Consider the following 23,666-nt stretch of genomic DNA (forward strand, 5'->3'; position numbering starts at 1 on the left):
TCCTCACTACGGACCTGGAACACACTCACCTGGCCACTTTTCATTACATTTCCCCGTCCCTTTCCGCCCCTCCTGCACGGGCCTGCAGGTGGGGAGGGATGGGATTCAGAGAGCGCCTAGACGGGCGGGGGAGGGTTCTTGGTGTAGACACATCACCCCTCTTTATTCTCTGACCCCGTCCCCCCTCCTGCACGGTCCGGCGGCTGGGTCGGTAAGGGATACAGAGGCGCCTAGACGGCGGGAACTAAGGATGGAGTAAATCTAAATTAAAGTCATATTAAATTAGATTAAATATACGGTTAAGAATGAGGTTTAAACACCAGACTGCTGATTACCTGACTGCAAGCCTAACGCCAACCCGGCTTATTTATTTATCTACTATCTATTACTCATTTATGAAATGATAAATAATAAATAAATAAGGAGGAGCCTTAACTCCTATCCCTCACCCTGACCTCTAACCCTAACCCTAACCATCACCCTGACCTCTATACCTAACCCTAACCACCTGACCCTAAACCTAACTCTTGTATGATGCCAACATCCAATAACGTGTCCTGACCCTCAGTATTCCACCATCATGCCTGTCCTCAACACCTCACTCACTCCTCAGGTCTAAGTTCATCTGGCGGGGGAGACTTGAACGACAAGCGCCGGCCAGTGCCTTGCCTTGGTGCTCCATTCAACTGCGAAGTCGTTGGACGACGCGGGGAGCTCCATGTGTCTTTTCTCTATACCTAACCCTAACCCTGATCCAGAGGAATCCATAGACACCTCAACCATCTCTCTAGCACCTTCCTATCTTGAGTTATCCCAAAAGGAGTCACTTTGAAGTGATATCTCGGCTTCCGTAGGTCCTAGAGTCTTGGGGATGGTTTCAAACGGTCCGGAACGGCCTAAAATGGGGGCATAGAAGCTGGTTTGGATTGGACCTTTCGTTCTCGAGTTATTCCCAAAAAGAGTCGCTTTGAGTGGTTTTCATCTTTATACCCTAACTTAACCTAACCCTAACGATAGAACTTGTGCCAGTGTGTTTATTAATATATAAATGGGTTTAGAATGTCCCCAACCTAAAACCTTTAAAAAAAGATCACAAAGTTAAATTCATTGTTTTTAATGACAATATTAACACAACATTTATAAAAACACAAATTATATCAACAGATACTTTGATGTTCAGAGTTCAAATTGGAAACATTCAAACTCAGCTGGATCACATTTTACTGCAACATCTTCATCAGGTTAAAGATGCTGAAGTGTCACTTCACTTACTGAAACATATCTCAATCACAACCACGATGTGGCCCGACTGACCTAGGACCTGTGGTTTCAGGGCCAATAGCTCATGGTAGTGCAGAGTACGACGTCATAGACAGGAAGTTGAAGTTGTTGCCCTGAACAGTAAAATAGAAACTGGAGCCCTCCTCCTGGGACGGCCTCTCCAATCAGCTGTTTGTCATGTTCAACACCAACTTGTGTCCAAAGCACTTTAATGTTGAGTTTGTGTTTCATGGGAGACACATTCATTTATTGGGAAGAATTTTCCAAAATAATAGTATTACCAACATCTGAGGATTATATTAATTATTGTTATTATTTGATCTTTATTGGGACAACAAACTTTATGTCACCTCTGCCACTCCTCCCTCCTCCCCCCCTTCTCCTGTCACCTCCACTGCTCCTCCCTCCTCCTTCACTTTCTCCTCTTCCCCCTCTTCTTCTTCTTCTTCTTCTCCATCACCATCCTCCGTCTCTATCACTGCTATGTCCTCCTTTATCTCCCCATATGTGTTTCTCTCTGTCCTCTCTGCCTCCCCCTCTGTACTTCTCTCTGCCTCGCCCTCTGCCTCGCCCTCTGCCTCCTTCTCCGTACTTCTCTCTGCCTCCCCCTCTGTCTCCCCCTCTGCCTCCGCCTCCCCCTCTGCCTCCGCCTCCCCCTCTGCCTCCCCCTCTGCCTCCCCCTCTGCCTCCTTCTCTGCCTCCCCCTCTGCCTCCTTCTCTGCCTCCTTCTCTGTACTTCTCTCTGCCTCCCCCTCTGCCTCCCCCTCTGCCTCCGCCTCCCCCTCTGCCTCCTTCTCTGCCTCCCCCTCTGCCTCCTTCTCTGTACTTCTCTCTGCCTCCCCCTCTGTCTCCCCCTCTGCCTCCCCCTCTGCCTCCTTCTCTGCCTCCCCCTCTGCCTCCCCCTCTGCCTCCTTCTCTGCCTCCCCCTCTGCCTCCCCCTCTGCCTCCTTCTCTGCCTCCCCCTCTGCCTCCCCCTCTGCCTCCTTCTCTGCCTCCGCCGCTACCTCCCACTCTGCCTCCCCCTCTGCCTCCCTCTTCTGGCAGCTCTCACCAGTATCACTGTCCCCACAGTGTGTGTCTGTCCTAGGCTCCAGCTCCTGGTCTGGTTCAGGTTTACTTTCTGTCTCTGTGCCAGGCAGCAGGCCCTGGTCCTGATGATCTATTCCAGGTTTATATTCTGTCTCTAGTTCTGTAGAGTCTAAAGCTGTCAGCTGAGAGGGGAGAGACTCCTTCCTCCCAAGACCTAGAGACAGAGGGACAGACAGAGACAGATAGGCAGAGAGAGAGGGGGAGATCCTGATCAATCAATAAAATGATCAGTTAATAGTTGATGTGTGAATAAAGGGTGCAGACTAACATGTGGGGTGCAGACTAACATGTGGGGTGCAGTCTAACATGTGGGGTGCAGACTAACATGTGGGGTGCAGTCTAACATGTGGGGTGCAGTCTAACATGTGGGGTGCAGGGACAACCAACAGCTGTTCAACAGAACCGTCTGCAGGAAGAAATAACAGTATTTACCTGCAGGGGTCAGGACCAATGCCTGCAGGATGTCTGACAGAGAGACGATGCCGATGATACAAGACTCTTCATCAACAACGACCAGTCTGTGAACCTGCACACACACACACACACACACACAGCCACAGAGTATCAGTTATCAATATGGGTTTTTCAACATCAGCAGCAGGAAGAACAAAAGATGATCAATAAATCATATCTACTGTTTATAATATATATACTGCAGCTGTCAGTGGATCAATAACATGTATCAGATATTGATTGTTATGAGATACATATTGGAAGGCTTTGTGCTATTAATGACCTCAGCCTTCACGATGCGGTCCACAATGGTTTCCAGTGTTTCCAGTTTGTTGCACTTCATGACTCCCTCAAAGTACTGGGACCGGTGTCGGAGCGCCTGCGTCACCGTCAGGTCCAGGTTGTTGTACGTCTTCTCGGCCGCCAGATTCTGGAGCACAAACACTCAGCTTTCCTCGGCTTCCTCCCACAGTGAACAACCCCACACAGTGTTTACACTTTACTCACAATCACATCAAATACTCACAATCACATCAAACTTGGAGTAGATGTCCACCACTTTACCTGCAACACAACACACACGTAGGTACAATCACAGTAGACACGTCACTAAAAAACTCACACGGCCTGTCCACATGAAATCACATTTCAACATTGCCATGGTTACCGTTGTGGTCAACGACGGGCAAGGCGGACACGCGGCGGTGTGTGAAGACAGACAGTGCGGTGATGAGCGGCGTGTCGGGGTGGATGTAGGCGATGTTGGCGTACGTCCCCACAGACAAATCCTCCAGAGTCTGGTTCATGAAGGCCGGCATGGGCATCTCGCACACCTGACACACACACACACACATATATATGTGTATATACAGTATGTATATATATATATATATTAGGGCTGTCAAAAGATTGATTTTTTTAATCGCGATTAATCGCATTTTGTCCATAGTTAACTCGCGATTAATCGCAAATTAATCGCATTTTTTGGCACATTTTTTTTTCTTCTTCTAAATGTACCTTAATGTATTTTTTTCATATTCTTAATACTTTTAACAACATAAGGGCAAATATACTTGATTTATGAAAATGTTTATTTAACACTTCAAATATCCCCTTACCAAAACATGGGATCAAAACAGGGTTATAAGAATATATCACAAACAATTAAAGTGAACATGTCACAGGAGATAGTGTAACAGGAGATAAGTACAGTTAGGATATAAGTGCATTGGCTTGCAAGTGATATCTCAGACTGGACGTGCTTCTATGGTAGCTCATTTCATACCCACAGTACACGCAGATGACTTTGGTCTTATCGACTGAACCATCTGGCAGTCTTTTGAAGGTGAATTTGCCGTTCACAAATCGATTTTAAACGCGTGTGGACGTGCCGCTTCCCAGTATTGCACGCTTGGTGGGCTGCCACTAGAGGATGATTGACAGGCGCTCTCATTTAAACAACAACTTTTTGCGAGTGTTCGCGAGCGTTCCCGAGGCGGCGAGTCGAGCCCGGCGCCTCTGATTAGCATAAAGTAGATTCGACTTATACTTTAGGCAAATGAGGAGCGGCCAACTCGCGCGCCGTCTCTCGACATTCGCCGCAACGCCACCAGAATGCATTGCACGGCTTTTCACATAGACAATGAATGGGACGCGGGGAAACACCGCTGCCTGTGGACGCGCACCTTCCCTCTGGATCAAGACTACAGGTGCCACCGACGGCCATAAATCATACAATGCACGTTTTTTTTTTTTTTAAATACCGAGCGTTAATCGCGCGTTAAAAAAATGAACGGCGTTAAGAGGATGTTGCGTTAACGCGTTATTAACGCGTTAACTCTGACAGCCCTAATATATATATATATATATATATATATATATGTCCGTTTCCTCTCCTCAGTATATATTTCTAGCAGGTGAAACATTATTAATCAGTGATGCCTCTAGACTCTCAAACTCAGAGATGGGATGTGGACTGATGCAGAATATTTTATTCTGTACATTTTATTTAAATTCATTTAAATTTAAACTGTGTGGAGTTTGCATGTTCTCCCCGTGTAAGCGTGTGAGTGTGAATGGTTGTCTGTCTCTACATGTCTCCCTGTGATAGACTGGCGTCCTGTCCAGGTGAACCCTGCCAATCCGAAAGCCACCACTGGAGCCTAATGACAGCAGGACATTTGAATGTGTCAGTGTGCTACTGATATACATAACTCAAGCATTAATGTAACACGTGCCCCCGTCATGTAACATGAAACCTCACAAAGAAGGAAACATGAAGACTCACAAAGAGCTGCAGGAACTTGAGGATCCTCTTGTGAGTCAAGATGTAGAGAGCGTTCCCACTGACCGGATCAATGACAGGAAGACGGTGGATCTTATTCTTTATCAGCGAGTACACAGCTTCAAATATACTGAGGGAGGGAGGGAGGAGGAGGAGAGGGAGAGGGAGGAGAAGGAGGTCATACATTCAGAGTTACAGGTTTACACTTATTTGTTCAATACTGCCTAAAGGTCGCGCCTTGCTTGGAACAGGGAGACAGGGCCCTCTCCTGGAGCCAGACCTGTGGGGAGCACTGATCTCCTCCCCTCTCGTTTCCTCTCCCTGTTTCCTCTTCCCGCCCCTCTCGTTTCCTCTTCTCTCCCCTCTTGTTTCCTCTCCCTGTTTCCTCTTCCCTCCACTCTTGTTTCCTCTTCCCTCCCCTCTCGTTTCCTCTTCCCTCCCCTCTTGTTTCCTCTCCCTGTTTCCTCTTCCCTCCCCTCTTGTTTCCTCTCCCTGTTTCCTCTTCCCTCCCCCCTCGTTTCCTCTCCCTGTTTCCTTTTCCCTCCCCTCTCGTTTCCTCTTCCCTCCCCTCTTGTTTCCTCTCCCTGTTTCCTCTTCCCTCCCCTCTCGTTTCCTCTCCCTGTTTCCTTTTCCCTCCCCTCTCGTTTCCTCTTCCCTCCCCTCTTGTTTCCTCTCCCTGTTTCCTCTTCCCTCCCCTCTCGTTTCCTCTTCCCTCCCCTCTCGTTTCCTCTCCCTGTTTCCTTTTCCCTCCCCTCTCGTTTCCTCTTCCTGTAGAGTCACACACTAGGAGACGTACCTGGCATCAGGTGAGATGTGGACAAGAGGTTTGAAGGTCTCCTGCAGGTACAGCTCTGGTAACAGCAGAAAACACATGATCATGTTGTCACTGCTGATGATCAAATGACAGACACATTAACAGACACATTAACAGACATACTGAGAATACTTTTACCTCTCCACGTCTCGATTTTATGTTCCTCCAGCTCGTAGATCTGAACCTGGCAGAGACAGAGACACTAATCACAGCTGCAACTACGAGTGTGGAGGAGGAAGACATGAAGACAGGAAGACACGAGGACAGGAAGACATGAGGACTTGAAGACATGAAGATAGGAAGATATAAAGACAGGAAGACATAAAGACAGGAAGACATGAGGACAGGAAGACATGAAGATAGGAAGACATGAGGACAGGAAGACATGAGGACATGAAGACATGAAGATAGGAAGACAGGAAGACATGAGGACATGAAGACAGGAAGACATAAAGACAGGAAGACATGAGGACAGGAAGACATGAAGATAGGAAGACATGAGGACATGAAGACAGGAAGACATGAAGATAGGAATACAGGAAGACATAAAGACAGGAAGACATGAGGACAGGAAGACATGAAGATAGGAAGACATGAGGACATGAAGACAGGAAGACATAAAGACATGAGGACATGAAGACAGGAAGACATGAAGATAGGAAGACATGAGGACATGAAGACAGGAAGCCATGAAGATATGAAGATAGGAAGACAGGAAGACATAAAGACATGAGGACATGAAGACAGGAAGCCATGAAGATATGAAGATAGGAAGACATAAAGACATGAGGACATGAAGACAGGAAGCCATGAAGACATGCTAAAGGGACAGAGATGTTTGCACCGTGCTTCTTCTCTACACACCATGGATTCTGTTCCTAGATGGGTAAACAGCTGAAATTACTATGAATATAGTTAAACTGATATGTGTTGGAGGAGAACCTCATAGAACCAGAATACTAACATTCTCAGGGGTCACTAAGGCCTTTTTTGTCCATTTGGGCAATTTTGTCCTCTTAAACTGGCTATAATTTTGGCTGTTAGTGCATATGGCACAATTTTCACAAAGAAATGTCACTCTCGACAAATTTTGGAATTCAAATTTTAATTTTTTAACAGATCACTAGAACACTGTTTTACAAATTTACTACCCTCTTGTATCACTAAGGACAAAAATGTCTGACTCCAAAAAAATGCTATAAAAATTGAACCAATTCATATTTTTTTCTACTTTTTTTTGCGTAGATCTCTTTAACAACTTTCGCCCTGCTCAAAACTACCAAACATTCAATCATTTTCAGGATTTTAACCCTTTAAATGCCAGTTTGATTACTTGTTGTCAATGTTGTTTTTTACGAAAAAAAAAAATAAAAAAAAATTAGTTATTTAAAAAAAAAAAAAAAAATTGGGGCTGGGGCATTTATTTTAAATCAGTCATGGATAGGTCAAAACATATCCACTTTTTGACTTTGATGCATTTTTAGTTTTTGCGTAGCGCCAGATTTAAACTGCACTTCCCCTCTTTGGCCTATAGGCTCCCATTGAGTCCCATTCAAAACACACATTTTTTGATCTCATTGCCATTGCAACAAATAATCATGCATTTTGTAATGTTAGGGTTTCGTTCTTGAGAAAAATAGTCAAATTTGTAATTTTTAGTGTTCACCTTTAAAATCAGCCATTTCCCCATTGCAGGCCTATGCATCACTGTGTATGTCATTTCTTGGTGATACAACATCTGTAAAAACACAGCTGTAATACTATTTCCAATGATTTTTTTTTTAATCAGCATGAGATTTAACAATTTACACAATACAACACACGTTTTTTTGGAACAAACATGTCTGTATGGTTTGTCTGCAGGTGCAGGTGCACATTCCATCTAGCAGGACCTGCAGCATGCATATTGTGCTCTTTGCACAACACACACTGTGGAGTATAAAAACAAAGGGTCACAAACTGCATGTAGATTTTCTGTCTGCTCATTTCACTCAGGGACCTACAAGGAGCAGGATGACACAGAGAGGCACCCAGAGTGAAGCAGACAGCCAAGCTGCATGCAGTTTGTGACAGGACTCCAGCCAGGTGCATAAAGATACTAACCGTTGTTTTGTTTACTCCACAGTCACCTCTTTGATTCCAAGTTCTACAATAAAGTCAAGCTAAGGTCAATCTGTCTCCTTCAAAGACACATGAAACAGCACACACACTTGTGTATGTGTGTGTGTGTGTGTGTGTGTCTGTGTGTCTTGCACCAAGTGTGGCAGATTCAACTGCAAAGAGCACAAAATGCCGTGCTGCAAGTCCTGCTGGATGGAATGTGAACATGCACATACACTATAAAAAAACAGACACTCTAAAAAAAATCTGTATTGTGTAAATTGTTAAATCTCATGCTGATTAAAAAAAGTTGTATTACAGCTGTGTTTTTACAGATGTTTTATCACCAAGAAATGACAGACACTTTATGCATAGGCCTGCAATGGGGAAATGGCTGATTTTAGTGGTGAACACTAAAAATAACAAATTTGACCAATTTTCTCAAGGATGAAACCCTAACATTAAAAATGCATGATTATTTGTTGGAATGGCTATAAGATTAAAAAATGTGGTTTGAATGGGACTCGATGGGGAAATTTTTGTCCATATAGTCGTAGACCATTTTAAATCTGACGCTACACAAAAACTAATAATGCATCAAAGTCAATATTTTGGATAATTTTTGACCTATCCATGACTGATTTGAAATAAATGCCCCAGCCAAAAAAAATGTTTTGGGGGGAAAATAACTAATTTTTTGTGTTTCTTTTTTCGTAAAAAACAACAGTGACAACAAGTATTCAAACTGGCATTTAGAGGGTTAAAATCCTGAAAATGATTGAATGTTTGGTAGTTTTGAGCAGGGCGGAAGATTTACACAAAAAAAAGTAGAAAAAAATATTAATCGGTTCAATTTTTATAGCAGTTTTTTGGAGTCGGACATTTTTGTCGTTAGTGATACAAGAGGGTAGTCATTTTAGGTGACGCCTGAGGGACTAATATTGTTTTATTGCTTTGCTCCGTGCTGGTCCTCCTGCCTGTTTCTACTGTCGATCCATTATAGATCACATCCCTTCAACGCTACTCTTCTTCTTCTTCTCTTCCTGTCCAACAGTCCACTGCAGCCGCTTAGCTTAGCTTAGCATAGCCTAGCATGGAGACAGCCTGTCAGCTAATTGGTTGTGATGTCACTGTGTGTGTGTGTGTGTGTGTGTGTGTGTGTGTGTGTGTGTGTGTTACCATGGGAGATTTATAATATCTGGTCAGGATGTTAATGAAGTCTGTGATCGTCAGCATTCCTGTAAAAAACACAGAGTTTCATCTGCATCTTCTCTCGGAGCCTTTAAATATTAATATATGAATATCTACACACTGACACAAAAACACACACCCTGTCTCACCTACAAAGCTCTGTGTCTTACTCTCCCACAGAGGAGCGGCTCTCACTCCATTAGACACCAGAGCAAAAAACGCTTTCTTCACCTGCAACAAACAAACAAACAACATGATAAGTAGAAGCATTTTAGTGGCACTGGCGCTGCAACAATTTTTTAATAAGTCAACAGAACCGTCTTCTTAAATATCTCAAATGTTTTGTTTTCTATCATAATAAACTGTCGCATACATACACCTGCCTCCCTATTTCTTTCCCCTCTCACCTGCAGCGTTGTGTCAAACACCACCAGTTTGGAGCTGGTGGGGATGATGTCATAACACTTGTGACACTTCATGAAGCGCATGTAGATGTCTCTCTCTGACTCCTCTGAAGCTGCACAGGAAACAGGAAATGTTGTCATCGTCATCATCATCCAGCGTCTTTCCTGCAGCGAAGGCATCCAGAGACAGAACCTCCTGCAGTAATATTCATGCAATATTCATAATAACAACAACGTCCATTCATGCTGACGTACACCTGTATTTTAAAACATTAGAGATGATGATTGAGTTACGTTAAGAGACTCGGTCTGATCATGTGATCATGTTCCTGGTATCTCTGATACAGTAAATATGAAACTCCATATTCTTCTTCTGTCCATAGGGCTCCATTCAAACACATCAATCTTCTTTCATCATCAACAACAAGCTGGAAACACCTGCACTTTATTCTGTCCCACATACAAGAACTATAGGGGACCTGGAGGGGATTAATCCGCCTCTGAAAATAGTTCCCCACAGTCACTATTGTCTCCTGTTTGCTTTAGAGATCTGAATCTGAATGAGTGAGAGGGAAGTTCATCTTACCGCCGTCTTCGGGGTCTAGCTGCTCCGACATGGCGCCTGCAACTTCCACCTGTTGACGATGACGAGTCATCAATACGAGTCTTCTGAACAAACCCATGACAGCTGGACAAATCTCATTTCCTAATGTTAAACTTAGACTAAACCCAGCTGAGTGTTCTTGGCCCCGGGCCTCTGAAACTGATGCTCTAAGGATAGAGATCCTCTTGATGGGCTCCAGCCTGAACAATCTGATCAGGATGGGTCCTGACCCCCACAAGAACCAAACTGGTTATTGGTCAAATCAGTACATCTGGATCAGAACTTGTCCATTTGTTATTTCTTGACGAGATTATTGCATCATTCCTAAACTTAAGGAAACTGGAGTCTCTTTACTTTATGTTTATGTTGAAACAGGAAAGGGACACGAAGATCAATTATTAACAGGACAGAATAATCAACAGCATTTATTCAGGTGATCTGTTGTGTAACTGGGATTTACAGAAAATAAATTATTTAAATCCTGCACACAGATCAACATGAATACAAAGGGGAAATCATAATAATCATCATAATAATAATAATAAAAATGGTGATGACGTCTGCCGGCGCAGGTTCCTCTGGTATTCCGGTTTATTATGTAATCATGTTTTCAGATCTCCATGGTATGTATTAATATAGTGACAGCAGCCGATCGTTAGGTGGCAGCGATATTAACATTACGAAGTGATTTCTGTGATAAAAACACAAAATTACATTTTGTAATGCTGTTCTTCGTCGGCAGCTAAATGACTGATTTAAGGCTACATGACGTCATCTACGGTTACACCTACCTGACAGACTCCGTTCATTAAAAGCTCTTTTCTCTCCGCTCGCTGATGTCGACCGCTGGATCTCCGAATTCTCACGGCTCCATCTTGTCTCTGACCCGGTTGGAAGGACCTGATCTGCCGGTAGCCGGTCGGCTACTGTCGGTAAACATCGCCACTTTCCGCCGAACTATTTCTAGTTTAAAACAGAAAGCGCGACCAGCGGAGCAGCTAGCAAGCAACCAAGCTAACGGGGCTACAACACAATGCACTTCCGGTTGGGTGTTTCACAAGAAAAGCATAACGATGTTTACCAGTGAGGAAGTATTATGGTTAAACCCCAGAGTACAAATACTCTGATACGAGTAACAGTAGTTATACTACAGAAGAGTACAAATACTTTTCTGTGTTCTAACTGTTATAATGGCTGGTCTCTCTATCAGTGTCCGGGTCCACCTGGTCTGGGAAGGAGCTGGTCCACCATACCTTTTATTAATCAAACCTAACGATGATTAGTTGTCTCAACCTAACTATGCAGTTTGGTAGAGTTGGTGACGGACTCTCAGCCAATCAGCTCAATCTGTCACGTCCCTCATGTCGCCGAGGGAGACCGGGAGTTATTGATTCCATTCTGACTGGATCAGTGTTTGAATAATCATTTATAGTCATTACTGTGTTAAAGATTTATTGATGATGAAACACTGACACATTTTAAAAACTTCTGTAACACCATCACCTGACCTGTCCTCAGGTGTGTCCCAGGTCAACAGGTGACTACCATCATTCGACACGTTGGTCTCTGATGAATCCAGGATTCGTTTAAAAATAAATAAATACCAGAAGGTTCCCGGTCTCATTGTCTTTGTGTCCATTGTCCATCCACGGTCTCTCAGCGAGAAACTCCTTTTACCACAATCCCTTGCACCAAAACTAAAAATATTGCAGGACATTCCAGGACATCTTCCAGTCTTTCTTGGACTGAGACAAACATGAAAACGAAATAAAATCTGCTGGTTGATAAAAGTCGTCCTGAGAAAACACAAACCATCGTTAAAGTGTCAATAAAACCTGATTGTCTTTAAAACCGTCTCTCTGTCTGTCCATGACATGCAGGAGGGACGTCGTCCTCCTCAGCCCTCCAGCTGCCACTGCTGAGCTTGAGACGCGTCACATATCGCCATGGTGACGTAACCTTTGGGTCCGATTGGCTGGACAACAGAGAGACACTGACCGACCGAAACCTGGTAGAGACGGTTGGACTTCTACAGAGATGACCGAGAGAGACAGACAGTTAGAGAGATAGACAGGCAGTTAAGATGTACAGAGACAGCAAGAGAGACAGACAGACCGTAAAGACAGACAGAGACAGACAGTTAAAGACAGACAGTTAAGAGACAGGCAGAGAGGGACACAAACAGAGATGGACAGAGAGAGACAGACAAAGAGACAGAACGACGGAGATTTTGTGTTTATTGTGCAACAGGAATTCAGAGATAAATGATGGACAGTCCCCTGCCAGCCAATCAGAGAGCAGGATGGAGACAGTAGGATGTGTGTTGGCGTCTCACCCCCAGACTCCATTGCTGGGACCCCCCCGATCCATGACACTTCATCAGTCTGGGGGGGTCGAAGGTCCTGACCTCGGACACATCGAGACACAAGAGACCAGCAAGGACCAGCTGTCCCTCCTCATCATAGGACCAGTCCTGGACACACAGACAGACAGACATGAATACAGAGATAGAAAGAGATGGAGACAGTCACAAAGACAGAAACACACAGAGAGGGACAGAGAGACAGACAGACACAGAGACACACAGACAGGTATTAACAGTGTTTCCATCCATCTCTCTCCTCCTTGTCTCACCTGTTCAGGGTCTCCGGAGTCACATGGTCTCAGGACCACGACTCCTCCCTTCTGACTGGCTCGGCCCTGGGCCACCAGGCATCGGCCGGTTGCTAGGTTACGGAGCTGAAACATGCTTAGTTTAGTTCATATATTCAACAAACAAAGGTGTATTTCTGTGTACAGACACACGGTGAAACGGTTTCTATTAAAACCACTTCATGTAGAGACGTTTCATCCCAGGAAACACTAAACTTTATTTAAAGAGTCAAATTCTCTGAAGGACAGATGCTGGACACATTCGTTCTCCAGGTGGACCACTAAGTGATGTAATAAGGTTTTATATTACCTATAACTTGTCAGTCAGGTGATTTAATTACATATCATTCATACAACAACATGTGGGTGAGAGCTTCAAGTACCCGTCCTCTCTGCAAGACTTTGGGACGTCTCAGTCCCTTGTTGATGAACAATGGCTGCTGCTTGTTGCCGTTGGCGACGGTCTGCATCTCAGGGTAGACTGTGTCCAGGTACCAGCGAAACGCACGACACTGCAGCTGCTTCCTCAACGCCACACGCTCGCTGATGTCGCCATAACTACGCTCACGTAGCTCTGGACGCAGGGACAGATACTGCTCCTGATTGGACACAGAGCAGGAAGTGAGGTCAGAGGACGCATCAGGACCACGGCTCTGTGTGTGTGTGTGAGGGAGCCTACCTTGTACTCGTCCATCCATACGTGCGCTAGCCGCAGAGAATTGTGGGCCATGGTGTCCTGTCCTCCCGGGGAGCCGTAGGGTCGTCTCTTCCTGAAGATGTGACCGACGCGGGAGCAGGGGATGATGAGGAGCTGCCCACCACACATCCAGATCTGGGCCGGGTGGGGGGGAGAGACAGACGGTTACTACATCCTGCTCCATCTGAAGGACACCTTCACACTAACGGCTTCCTCACCCTGAAAGAGATCTCCAGGTTTTCTCCACCCCAGATGTCCATGCCTGCGTCGTATTGGCCGAGCTGGTTAAAGTACTTCCTGTTCATAGCGAACAGACCGCCGGCCATGGTGGGAGACCTTAAGGGAGGAGAAGAGTCGATGTGGATCACTTTACAGCAGGAAAACCTCAATCTGGGGGGTGTTTAAATAGTAGTCTTCAGCCCCAACTGTCCAGTCATACCAGGATGAGATGGTCAACTGATCCGTCAGCTGTTACCTGATTGGTCCAGTGGCCCCCTCTGGCCCCTTGAGGTCAGCAGGGGGGACGGGGTCCCACTTGAAGTGCAGCCCCCAGTTGAAGCCCCCCCTGACGATGGGGGATGGTGAGTAGGACAGAGTATCAGCAGAGATGATGTCGATGACGGGGCAGACGACGGTGCGGTGGTCCTTCTGGATGGGAGCCAGCAGGGGCTGCAGCCACGCCTGGTTCACCTCGCAGTGACTGTCCAGGAAGACCAGCACCTCACCTAGGACCACGGACCAAAGACCACAGACCATCAGCTGGACCAAGGGAGCAGGGAACATTGAGCTCATGTGTAGTCAGCAAGGATGTAGGATGACGGTTTTAGTGATAAAGTTTGGTCTTCAGTATGGCATTTCTGATGTGAACAAGGATTAAGGATGGAGGGAATAAGGATGTATGGATTAAGGATGCAGGGAATAAAGATGTATGGATTAAGGATGCAGGGAATAAGGATGTATGGATTAAGGATGCAGGGAATAAGGATGTACGGATGAAGGGAATAAGGATGTATGGATTAAGGATGCAGGGAATAAGGATGTACGGATGAAGGGAATAAGGATGTATGGATTAAGGATGCAGGGAATAAGGATGTACGGATGAAGGGAATAAGGATGTATGGATTAAGGATGCAGGAAATAAGGATGTATGGATTAAGGATGCAGGGAATAAGGATGTATGGATTAAGGATGCAGGGAATAAGGATGTACGGATGAAGGGAATAAGGATGTATGGATTAGGGATGCAGGGAATAAGGATGTACGGATGAAGGGAATAAGGATGTATGGATTAGGGATGCAGGGAATAAGGATGTACGGATGAAGGGAATAAGGATGTATGGATTAGGGATGCAGGGAATAAGGATGTACGGATGAAGGGAATAAGGATGTATGGATTAGGGATGCAGGGAATAAGGATGTACGGATGAAGGGAATAAGGATGTATGGATTAGGGATGCAGGGAATAAGGATGTACGGATGAAGGGAATAAGGATGTATGGATTAGGGATGCAGGGAATAAGGATGTACGGATGAAGGGAATAAGGATGTATGGATTAAGGACGCAGGGAATAAGGATGCACGGATGAAGGGAATAAGGATGTATGGATTAGGGATGCAGGGAATAAGGATGTACGGATGAAGGGAATAAGGATGTATGGATTAAGGATGCAGGGAATAAGGATGTACGGATGAAGGGAATAAGGATGTATGGATTAGGGATGCAGGGAATAAGGATGTACGGATGAAGGGAATAAGGATGTATGGATTAAGGATGCAGGGAATAAGGATGTACGGATGAAGGGAATAAGGATGTATGGATTAGGGATGCAGGGAATAAGGATGTACGGATGAAGGGAATAAGGATGTATGGATTAAGGATGCAGGGAATAAGGATGTACGGATGAAGGGAATAAGGATGTATGGATTAGGGATGCAGGGAATAAGGATGTATGGATTAAGGATGCAGGGAATAAGGATGTATGGATTAAGGATGCAGGGAATAAGGATGTACGGATGAAGGGAATAAGGATGTATGGATTAAGGATGCAGGGAATAAAGATGTATGGATTAAGGATGCAGGGAATAAGGATGTATGGATTAAGGATGCAGGGAATAAAGATGTATGGATTAAGGATGCAGGGAATAAAGATGTATGGATTAAGGCTGTGGGGAGCAAGATGCCATAGGTTAAGGAGGTAGTAAGTAAGGATGGTGGACAAACCCGTAGCATGTGAACCTCCTATCATGCGACCTCTGATGAGTCCTTCCCTCCTCTGGTTCCTCACCAGTGTAACCTTGCCCATTAGCTCCTCCCTGATGTACCGGTCCAAGTCGTCCTTCAGCTCCTCTGAATCAATGTCAAAAAGGAGGCCAATAACCGATTCATATACAGGACTAGTTAGTAGACATGGAGGTCAATATAAAATAACAATAATAACTATAAATATATAATGTAATATATTTAAAATAAATTCAATACACAGCTTCTGCTGTTGGTGGACCACAAAATAAAGAACATGGATATAAACGGGTGTGTTTCCTGGTGTTACCCAGCTCACTGTGGTCGTCCACCAGGATGATCTCGTGCAGCAGGTAGGCAGGCGTGCGGTCCAGTACGCTGTGGACGGTCCTCAGCAGGGCGGAGAACGCCTCGTTGAAGAAACAGATCACTACGCTGGCAGAAGGTAGAGCCAGAGGATACACCTTCTCCCGACACCTGCAGGGAGACATGTTGTTGTCAGTGACGGATGGCGAACCCATCGACGGGGCTACACCTGAACACATGAGTCAAATCTACTCTAAACATCCTGGTCCATAACATTCTCTGCTCTCAGATAACGGGATGTCATTTTCACTATTGGAAACGTAACACAAGCGAGGAGAACAAGGTTGTTTTAGCACAGCTGCCGTACATCGTTGGTACGGATGGGTGGGTGACAACGGCTTTAAATAAAATTCTCATTCAAGAGAAAATGGTTAAGCAATGAAAAAAAGGAAAACATTTTTTCTCCTCGCCTAATACACTAAAATACAACATTTATGACACAATTTACAAAGATAACATCGGGCAATCTCAGTGTTTACAGTTACTGTTCTCGTCTAATTCTTGTGATAAAGACACAAATAACATAAAACTCCTACAAACATTGAAATAGTCATAAATACAATGAATATTGATCAGTATTCACATGACTGGCAGCTGGAACAAAGCACTAACAGCCACTGACTAAAAGTGAAATGTACTTTCATCATACTGAACCCTGATTGGCTAGTAGTGATGTCATGACATCTGCAGATACAATCTTATGAAGCAGAATGGTCAAACTTCCATTGGTTCTTACTGGGAGTCTCTGGTGTCGGGCAGCTCCCTGTGGTATCCCAGTCTGGTGGAGATGAGGACGTTAAAGGCGTGTCTATGGTAACCAGTATCCCTCAGCTCCTGGTCTGCTTCGTTAAAGATCATCCCTGTAGACGTTGACCACAGTTCCATCTGTCAGCTGGTTTTACATTCACACAGTCTGATCATTCAATCAATCAGACATTCATGTGCTTTTAAGAACGTCGGTCTCTAGATGGTTGCTTCCTAGCGTCTCAGACGATGTCAAACACTAACCGACTACAAAGATCAAGAGACACTAGTGACTCATTAACTACGTATGGATTCAGGGTGAAAACAAGTATTTTTAAAAATGTTCTATTGATCGACTGATTGGTTAATGAACTCCAGGATTATAATATTCCAGCAGCACCAGAACACAGCACGCCACGCACCCATCTCTGGCGATAACTCCACTCCCTCATTGGCCAGCAGAGGCCGAAGCCCCGGCTTACGGCCGGCCAGGCCCTTGGTGATTGGCTGGCGGCGGTGCTGCAGAGGCGTCCTGCTAGGCTCCGCCCCCAGAGAGAAGTAGAGGAGGAGGAGGAGGGACCAGGTCGCCGAGGTGACGAGGCAGCCATAACAGAAGTACCTCAGCGTCACACTCGCCATGGTGGCTGAGCGAGCATCGCCTTACATCACACTGCTGGGGGGAGAGCGAGAGAGAGAGGGAGAGAGAGAGAAAGAAAGAGAAAGAGAGAGAGAGAGAGAGAGAGAGAGAGAGAGAGAGAGAGGGCTATATGAAGCATGAACTTCCTGATTATCATCAACAATAAGAAAGTTGCAGTAAATCCAGATGATGGATCGTTCCATTCTGTTATACAGGGGAGCTGAGTCTCTTACCTGGACGTTACCGGGACGTTACCGGAACGTTACCGGGACGTTACCGGACAGGGTCGGGAAATTACAGTACAGGACGTTCAAGGGCAGGACGTTCAAGGGCAGGACGTTACCTGGACGTTACCGGGACGTTACCGGACAGGGTCGGGAAATTACAGTACAGGACGTTCAAGGGCAGGACGTTACCTGGACGTTACCGGAACGTTACCGGGACGTTACCGGGACGTTACCGGAACGTTACCGGGACGTTACCGGACAGGGTCGGGAAATTACAGTACAGGACGTTCAAGGGCAGGACGTTACCTGGACGTTACCGGGACGTTACCGGGACGTTACCGGACAGGGTCGGGAAATTACAGTACAGGACGTTCAAGGGCAGGACGTTACCTGGACGTTACCGGGACGTTACCGGAACGTTACCGGGACGTTACCGGACAGGGTCGGGAAATTACAGTACAGGACGTTCAAGGGCAGGACGTTCAAGGGCAGGACGTTACCTAGACGTTACCTGGACGTTACCGGGACGTTACCGGGACGTTACCGGACAGGGTCGGGAAATTACAGTACAGGACGTTCAAGGGCAGGACGTTACCGGGACGTTACCGGGACGTTACCGGACAGGGTCGGGAAATTACAGTACAGGACGTTCAAGGGCAGGACGTTACCTGGACGTTACCTGGACGTTACCGGGACGTTACCGGAACGTTACCGGGACGTTACCGGGACGTTACCGAGACATTACCGGACAGGGTCGGGAAATTACAGTACAGGACGTTCAAGGGCAGGACGTTCAAGGGCAGGACGTTCAAGGGCAGGACGTTACCGGGACGTTACCGGGACAGGGTCGGAAAATTACAGTACGGGACGTTCAAGGGCAGGATGTTACCGGGAAGTTACCAGAACGTTACCGAGACGTTACCGGGACGTTACCGGGACAGGGTCGGGAAATTACAGTACAGGACGTTCAAGAGCAGGACGTTACCGGGACGTTACCGGAACGTTACCGAGACGTTACCGGGACGTTACTGGGACATTACCGGAACGTTACTGGGATGTTACTGGGACGTTACCGGGACGTTACCGGGACAGGGTCGGAAAATTACAGTACAGGACGTTCAAGGGCGGGACGTTACCAGGACGTTACCGAGACATTACAGGGACGTTACCGGGACCGCTATCATTCCTACTATCATCATCAATAAACGTCCTCAGAACATCTTAAAGACCAGAAGTCTTCTCTGATCCTGAATCAGAACCAGGAACATAAAGTGGTTGTGGGTGAAAGAGGACACGTGTCAGGTGATCGGTTAATAATTCTGTCTTTGAAATGAACGCGTCAACCATTCACCAGCGGCGTCATCTCTTTTTAACGGCTGGACGTTTAAAACTCAATCAACCATAAAAACGTGTGAAGAACATGACAGGTCTGTAAACCAGCTGACAGTCAGCTGACTCAGCAGGAAGCCAGGAGGGGAAACAGCAGAGCGACAGGAACGAAGTCTATGACTTTGAAGAATTCTCTTCATCTTATTTATTTTACAAATGTAAATAAATATAAAGTTACGGTACTTCTCCAAACCAGTCTTTTTACTACTTTTATAAAAGTGAGAGAAGAGAGAAACCTTTTAATGTTTCTATGACCTAATGTAACGTACTAACATCTATACTTCAGTAGAGTAGTAATACTACCAAAGTACCCACAACTGTAGTTTCATTGAGGGCGGGGCGGGTCCATCGGTAAGTAACAGGTGACTTCACTGTAAAAGGTGAAGCTGAGTAACAATGGCGGCTCTGTTGTTGATGTTGCTTTGTTCCCTTTTATCACATTAAACGTGGAACTTGTGATGAAAGGGAACTTAAGGTGGTCTGTACATAGCAGGGCGTCTCCAGGACAGAAATATGAATCATGATGTCAAAAATATTCCATTTATCCTGTATTCAGGGTCGGGGGAGCCGATCAGATAGACTGGTTACCTGTCTGTCTCTACATGTCTCCCTGTGATAGACCGGTTACCTGTCTGTCTCTACATGTCTCCCTGTGATAGACTGGTTACCTGTCTGTCTCTACATGTCAGCCCTGTGATAGACTGGTTACCTGTCTGTCTCTACATGTCAGCCTGTGATAGACTGGTTACCTGTCTGTCTCTACATGTCTCCCTGTGATAGACTGGTTACCTGTCTGTCTCTACATGTCTCCCTGTGATAGACTGGTTACCTGTCTGTCTCTACATGTCTCCCTGTGATAGACTGGTTACCTGTCTGTCTCTACATGTCTCCCTGTGATAGACCGGTTACCTGTCTGTCTCTACATGTCTCCCTGTGATAGACTGGTTACCTGTCTGTCTCTACATGTCTCCCTGTGATAGACTGGTTACCTGTCTGTCTCTACATGTCTCCCTGTGATAGACTGGTTACCTGTCTGTCTCTACATGTCTCCCTGTGATAGACTGGTTACCTGTCTGTCTCTACATGTCAGCCCTGTGATAGACTGGTTACCTGTCTGTCTCTACATGTCTCCCTGTGATAGACTGGTTACCTGTCTGTCTCTACATGTCAGCTCTGTGATAGACTGGTATCCTGTCTGTCTCTACATGTCTCCCTGTGATAGACTGGTTACCTGTCTGTCTCTACATGTCTCCCTGTGGTAGACTGGTTACCTGTCTGTCTCTACATGTCTCCCTGTGGTAGACTGGTTACCTGTCTGTCTCTACATGTCTCCCTGTGATAGACTGGTTACCTGTCTGTCTCTACATGTCTCCCTGTGGTAGACTGGTTACCTGTCTGTCTCTACATGTCTCCCTGTGGTAGACTGGTTACCTGTCTGTCTCTACATGTCTCCCTGTGGTAGACTGGTTACCTGTCTGTCTCTACATGTCTCCCTGTGATAGACTGGTTACCTGTCCAGGTGACCCCTGCCTTCGCCCAATGACAGCTGGGATCGGCTCCCCCGACCCTGAATACAGGATAAATGGAATATTTTTGACATCATGATTCATATTTCTGTCCTGGAGACGCCCTGCTATGTACAGACCACCTTAAGTTCCCTTTCATCACAAGTTCCACGTTTAATGTAATAAAAGGGAACAAAGCAACATCAACAACAGAGCCGCCATTGTTACTCAGCTTCACCTTTTACAGTGAAGTCACCTGTTACTTACCGATATCACTGAGCACAGCAGTGAAGCTATCAGCCAAACGGACAGTAGTTTACATTGTCTCTACGCCGAATTAAAGATGCGGTGTTGGCGAATTAAAAACAGCCACAAGTCATTTATATCTAATTGAGGATCGATGTCTATTTGTCATTTATCCGTCAACTGCCCGTTTTGTCAACGGAGATTTGCATCACATTCTCTACATAAAAGGGCAGACAGAATGAACCCGAACAGAAGACCAACAAACACAAAGCTGCTGATGGGATTTTAAACATTTAACAGACAAACAGAAAATAAACGACTCAACGCTCAAACACATATTCGTGAATACATTAATAGAGTATATTAATGTATGTGCATGCTAGACTTGTAGTTCTCGAGACCGGTCTTGGTCTCGAGACCGGTCTCAAGACCGCTTTTTCGTGGTCTTGGTCTTGTCACGGCCTCGACAGTCTTTGGTCTCGGTCTTGTCTCGGTCTCGGGTCTCTCGGTCTCGCAATGTCTCGGACTGGCAGCGCGGTCTCGAAGGGAATGTAACCTATCCAGGCAGGCAAGGACAGTTTTTTTTTAAAATACAGCTATCATTATACGCCCCCTTCAAGTACCAATCACATACATTTTGTGACACAGACGGCGGCGCTTGTCCTCTCACGCTTCCCCTCCCTCCTCCTCCCCCCTCCCCCCTCTGAAGCCTCTGAAGCACGGTCAAGATCTATGAAGGAGGACGCAAAATGTCGGCGAATTCGTCAGTCATCAGGTTCGGTTTTACAGACCATAAAGAGATTGTTTGCCAGTGGGCAATGGCCTATGCCATTTCAGTGATGCTGATATTATAATATAATAATATTTAGAATTAACATTTTATCTACAAATTAAGGAAAATTTAAATTGGTGACATATTTCCAATTCATTAGACTTTTTTTTTAAGGTGCAGGGTGGTGTTGGGGGCTTGTTATTTTGTTAGATGACTTTAGGACTATAGTCATGTCAGTCCTTAACAGCACTCAAGAGTCAATCCTCAAATAGTGTAGTACGGTGTGGTCATGCAATTGCTACACATATTAGATTTTTAGTCAATTGATGAAAACATTTATAGTGAGTTCACACACAAGACATGTACTGTCACTGTATTATTGTGCCTGTAGTTGAAATAATACATTTCTCATATACTAAGCAGCTGAACCCAATATGGTGCTTATGTTCTACAACTCATGCAAAATGGCAAAAACAACTTTTTTTTTTGGTCTCGGTCTCGGTCTCGGTCTCGAGCTGAACTGGTCTTGGTCTTGACTTGGTCTGTCTTGGTCTTGGTCTTGGTAGTGTCTTGGTCTTGATACTGTCTGGTCTTGGTAGTGTCTTGGTCTCGGTTTAGGCGGTCTTGACTACAAGTCTAGTGCATGCATTAATATCTGTGAATACGTTGACGACATCAAGGAAAAAGCTCAACTATGTCCGATAATGGATCTCGCTAGCTTGGCTAGCGTTAGCTAAACTCAGAGGTGGATTGTGCTAACACCTTTAGCTTCACTGGCTCTTACTTTCATCCAGAAACACAGCTGTAACCTAATGTCCGACACCTCAGCCTCATGACTGGACTCTACTCACGGTTCATTAGCTGGTAGCAGTTTGCTCAGCGGCACTCCGGCCAGCTGATGGGACCTGCCGTCGGGCTGCGGGTCCGTTAGCCGCTGCGCTTAAATTAGCAGGATTTCCTGCGGAGTTCTGACTGCAGCTTCAGAAATTAACACACCGTTACTCTTCACACAGAAACCCCCCGTCCGTCCGCAGCAAGTTTTACTCACAGAAACATCAAGTCAGACAACACACACATGCGACTTCCGTTCATAACCTTCACAATAAAATACACAAGGAAACGTGTTCAGACACCTTTCCAAATAAAACTACCAATTGAGGATAAAAATGGAGGACCTTTTCCAGTCTTGCAGGCAGTGAGTTCATCCCAAATCTCTTATCTGTAATGTCCTTGCTCCTAGATCGTCACTTAGCCGGAAGTCGCTCTGGTCCACCAGAGGAGAGGAGGGTTGCAGTCAAATAGTCAAAAATGAGGTCCTTACTCCTATTCCTAACTCCTCTTCCTTGACCCCTGGTGAAAACGTCATGGGGTCAAGGAAAGGCTGAAGGAGAATTCAAAAGGATCCAGCAGCTGGTTCAGGTCCAGGTCCAGCAGCTGGTTCAGGTCCAGCAGCTCCTCCTTCCTGTTTGACCGTTTGCTGTATTTACATTTTATTTGTGGTTTTAGTTTCGTTTGTTTCAAAACATTCAACATGATTGAAATAAATAAAAACACCATTAAATTATTATCACTGTCCACACATTTATCAACACAATTCAATTACTATACTGTGTTTTTATATGATATTTATACTATATTAATATTTTACTATATGTCTGCATGAAAGTAACTGTTAAATATGCAAATAAGCTTATCGTTTGTTTTCATGAACGGCCGAGGTGTGCGTCACTTTAAATGTTGCTCTCGCAAGGAATTGTGGGTCGGCGTGATCTCCTTTCCTTTCGTATAGGAAGGTTGTATCCTAAAGGAGATCTGAAAGGATCATTGGAGATCCTTTGCATTTAGAGGATTCTAACGGCTCTCATCATGGCGGCCACTTGTTAACTAAAGGTCACTTCTTCAGTTAGAAACCTTCCTCAGAGAAGAAGACTATTCAACCGCAGCAGAGATCTCTGAGGAGACACAAGGACAG

At 45.4% G+C, this 23,666-nt stretch overlaps 2 protein-coding genes across 4 annotated transcripts; both read right to left on the bottom strand.

Moving 5' to 3' along the window:
• Positions 1–1,108: 1,108 nt before the first annotated feature.
• On the bottom strand, positions 1,109–11,576 carry LOC311029207 (5'-AMP-activated protein kinase subunit gamma-2-like). Of its 2 annotated transcripts, none has more exons than XM_084034223.1 (13): positions 11,012–11,576; positions 10,203–10,251; positions 9,620–9,729; positions 9,362–9,443; positions 9,201–9,259; positions 6,060–6,105; positions 5,904–5,958; positions 5,111–5,237; positions 3,491–3,656; positions 3,350–3,387; positions 3,107–3,253; positions 2,803–2,896; positions 1,109–2,524 (listed from the first exon to the last, which is right to left on the bottom strand). In XM_084034223.1, the coding sequence occupies exons 1-13, from the start codon at positions 11,027–11,029 to the stop codon at positions 1,623–1,625; spliced, it is 1,893 nt and encodes a 630-aa protein (XP_083890349.1). In that variant the 5' UTR covers positions 11,030–11,576; the 3' UTR covers positions 1,109–1,622. The 2 variants fall into 2 exon arrangements, with proteins under 2 accessions (XP_083890349.1, XP_083890350.1); XM_084034224.1 differs by having other exon boundaries at positions 9,352–9,443; positions 9,620–9,812.
• Positions 11,577–11,659: 83 nt separating this feature from the next.
• Positions 11,660–22,750, bottom strand: galnt11 (UDP-N-acetyl-alpha-D-galactosamine:polypeptide N-acetylgalactosaminyltransferase 11 (GalNAc-T11)). 2 transcript variants are annotated; one of them, XM_084034226.1, is made up of 12 exons: positions 22,546–22,750; positions 17,341–17,588; positions 16,911–17,034; positions 16,119–16,285; positions 15,791–15,916; positions 14,045–14,294; positions 13,788–13,905; positions 13,552–13,704; positions 13,256–13,471; positions 12,855–12,959; positions 12,556–12,693; positions 11,660–12,249 (listed from the first exon to the last, which is right to left on the bottom strand). In XM_084034226.1, exons 2-12 carry the CDS (start codon positions 17,555–17,557, stop codon positions 12,118–12,120), a joined length of 1,746 nt encoding a protein of 581 aa, XP_083890352.1. In that variant the 5' UTR covers positions 17,558–17,588; positions 22,546–22,750; the 3' UTR covers positions 11,660–12,117. The 2 variants fall into 2 exon arrangements, with proteins under 2 accessions (XP_083890352.1, XP_083890351.1); XM_084034225.1 differs by having other exon boundaries at positions 17,341–17,591.
• Positions 22,751–23,666: the final 916 nt, after the last annotated feature.

This window comes from Eutrigla gurnardus (assembly GCF_963514095.1).
Source record: "Eutrigla gurnardus genome assembly, chromosome: 18".
Lineage (NCBI taxonomy): Eukaryota > Metazoa > Chordata > Actinopteri > Perciformes > Triglidae > Eutrigla > Eutrigla gurnardus.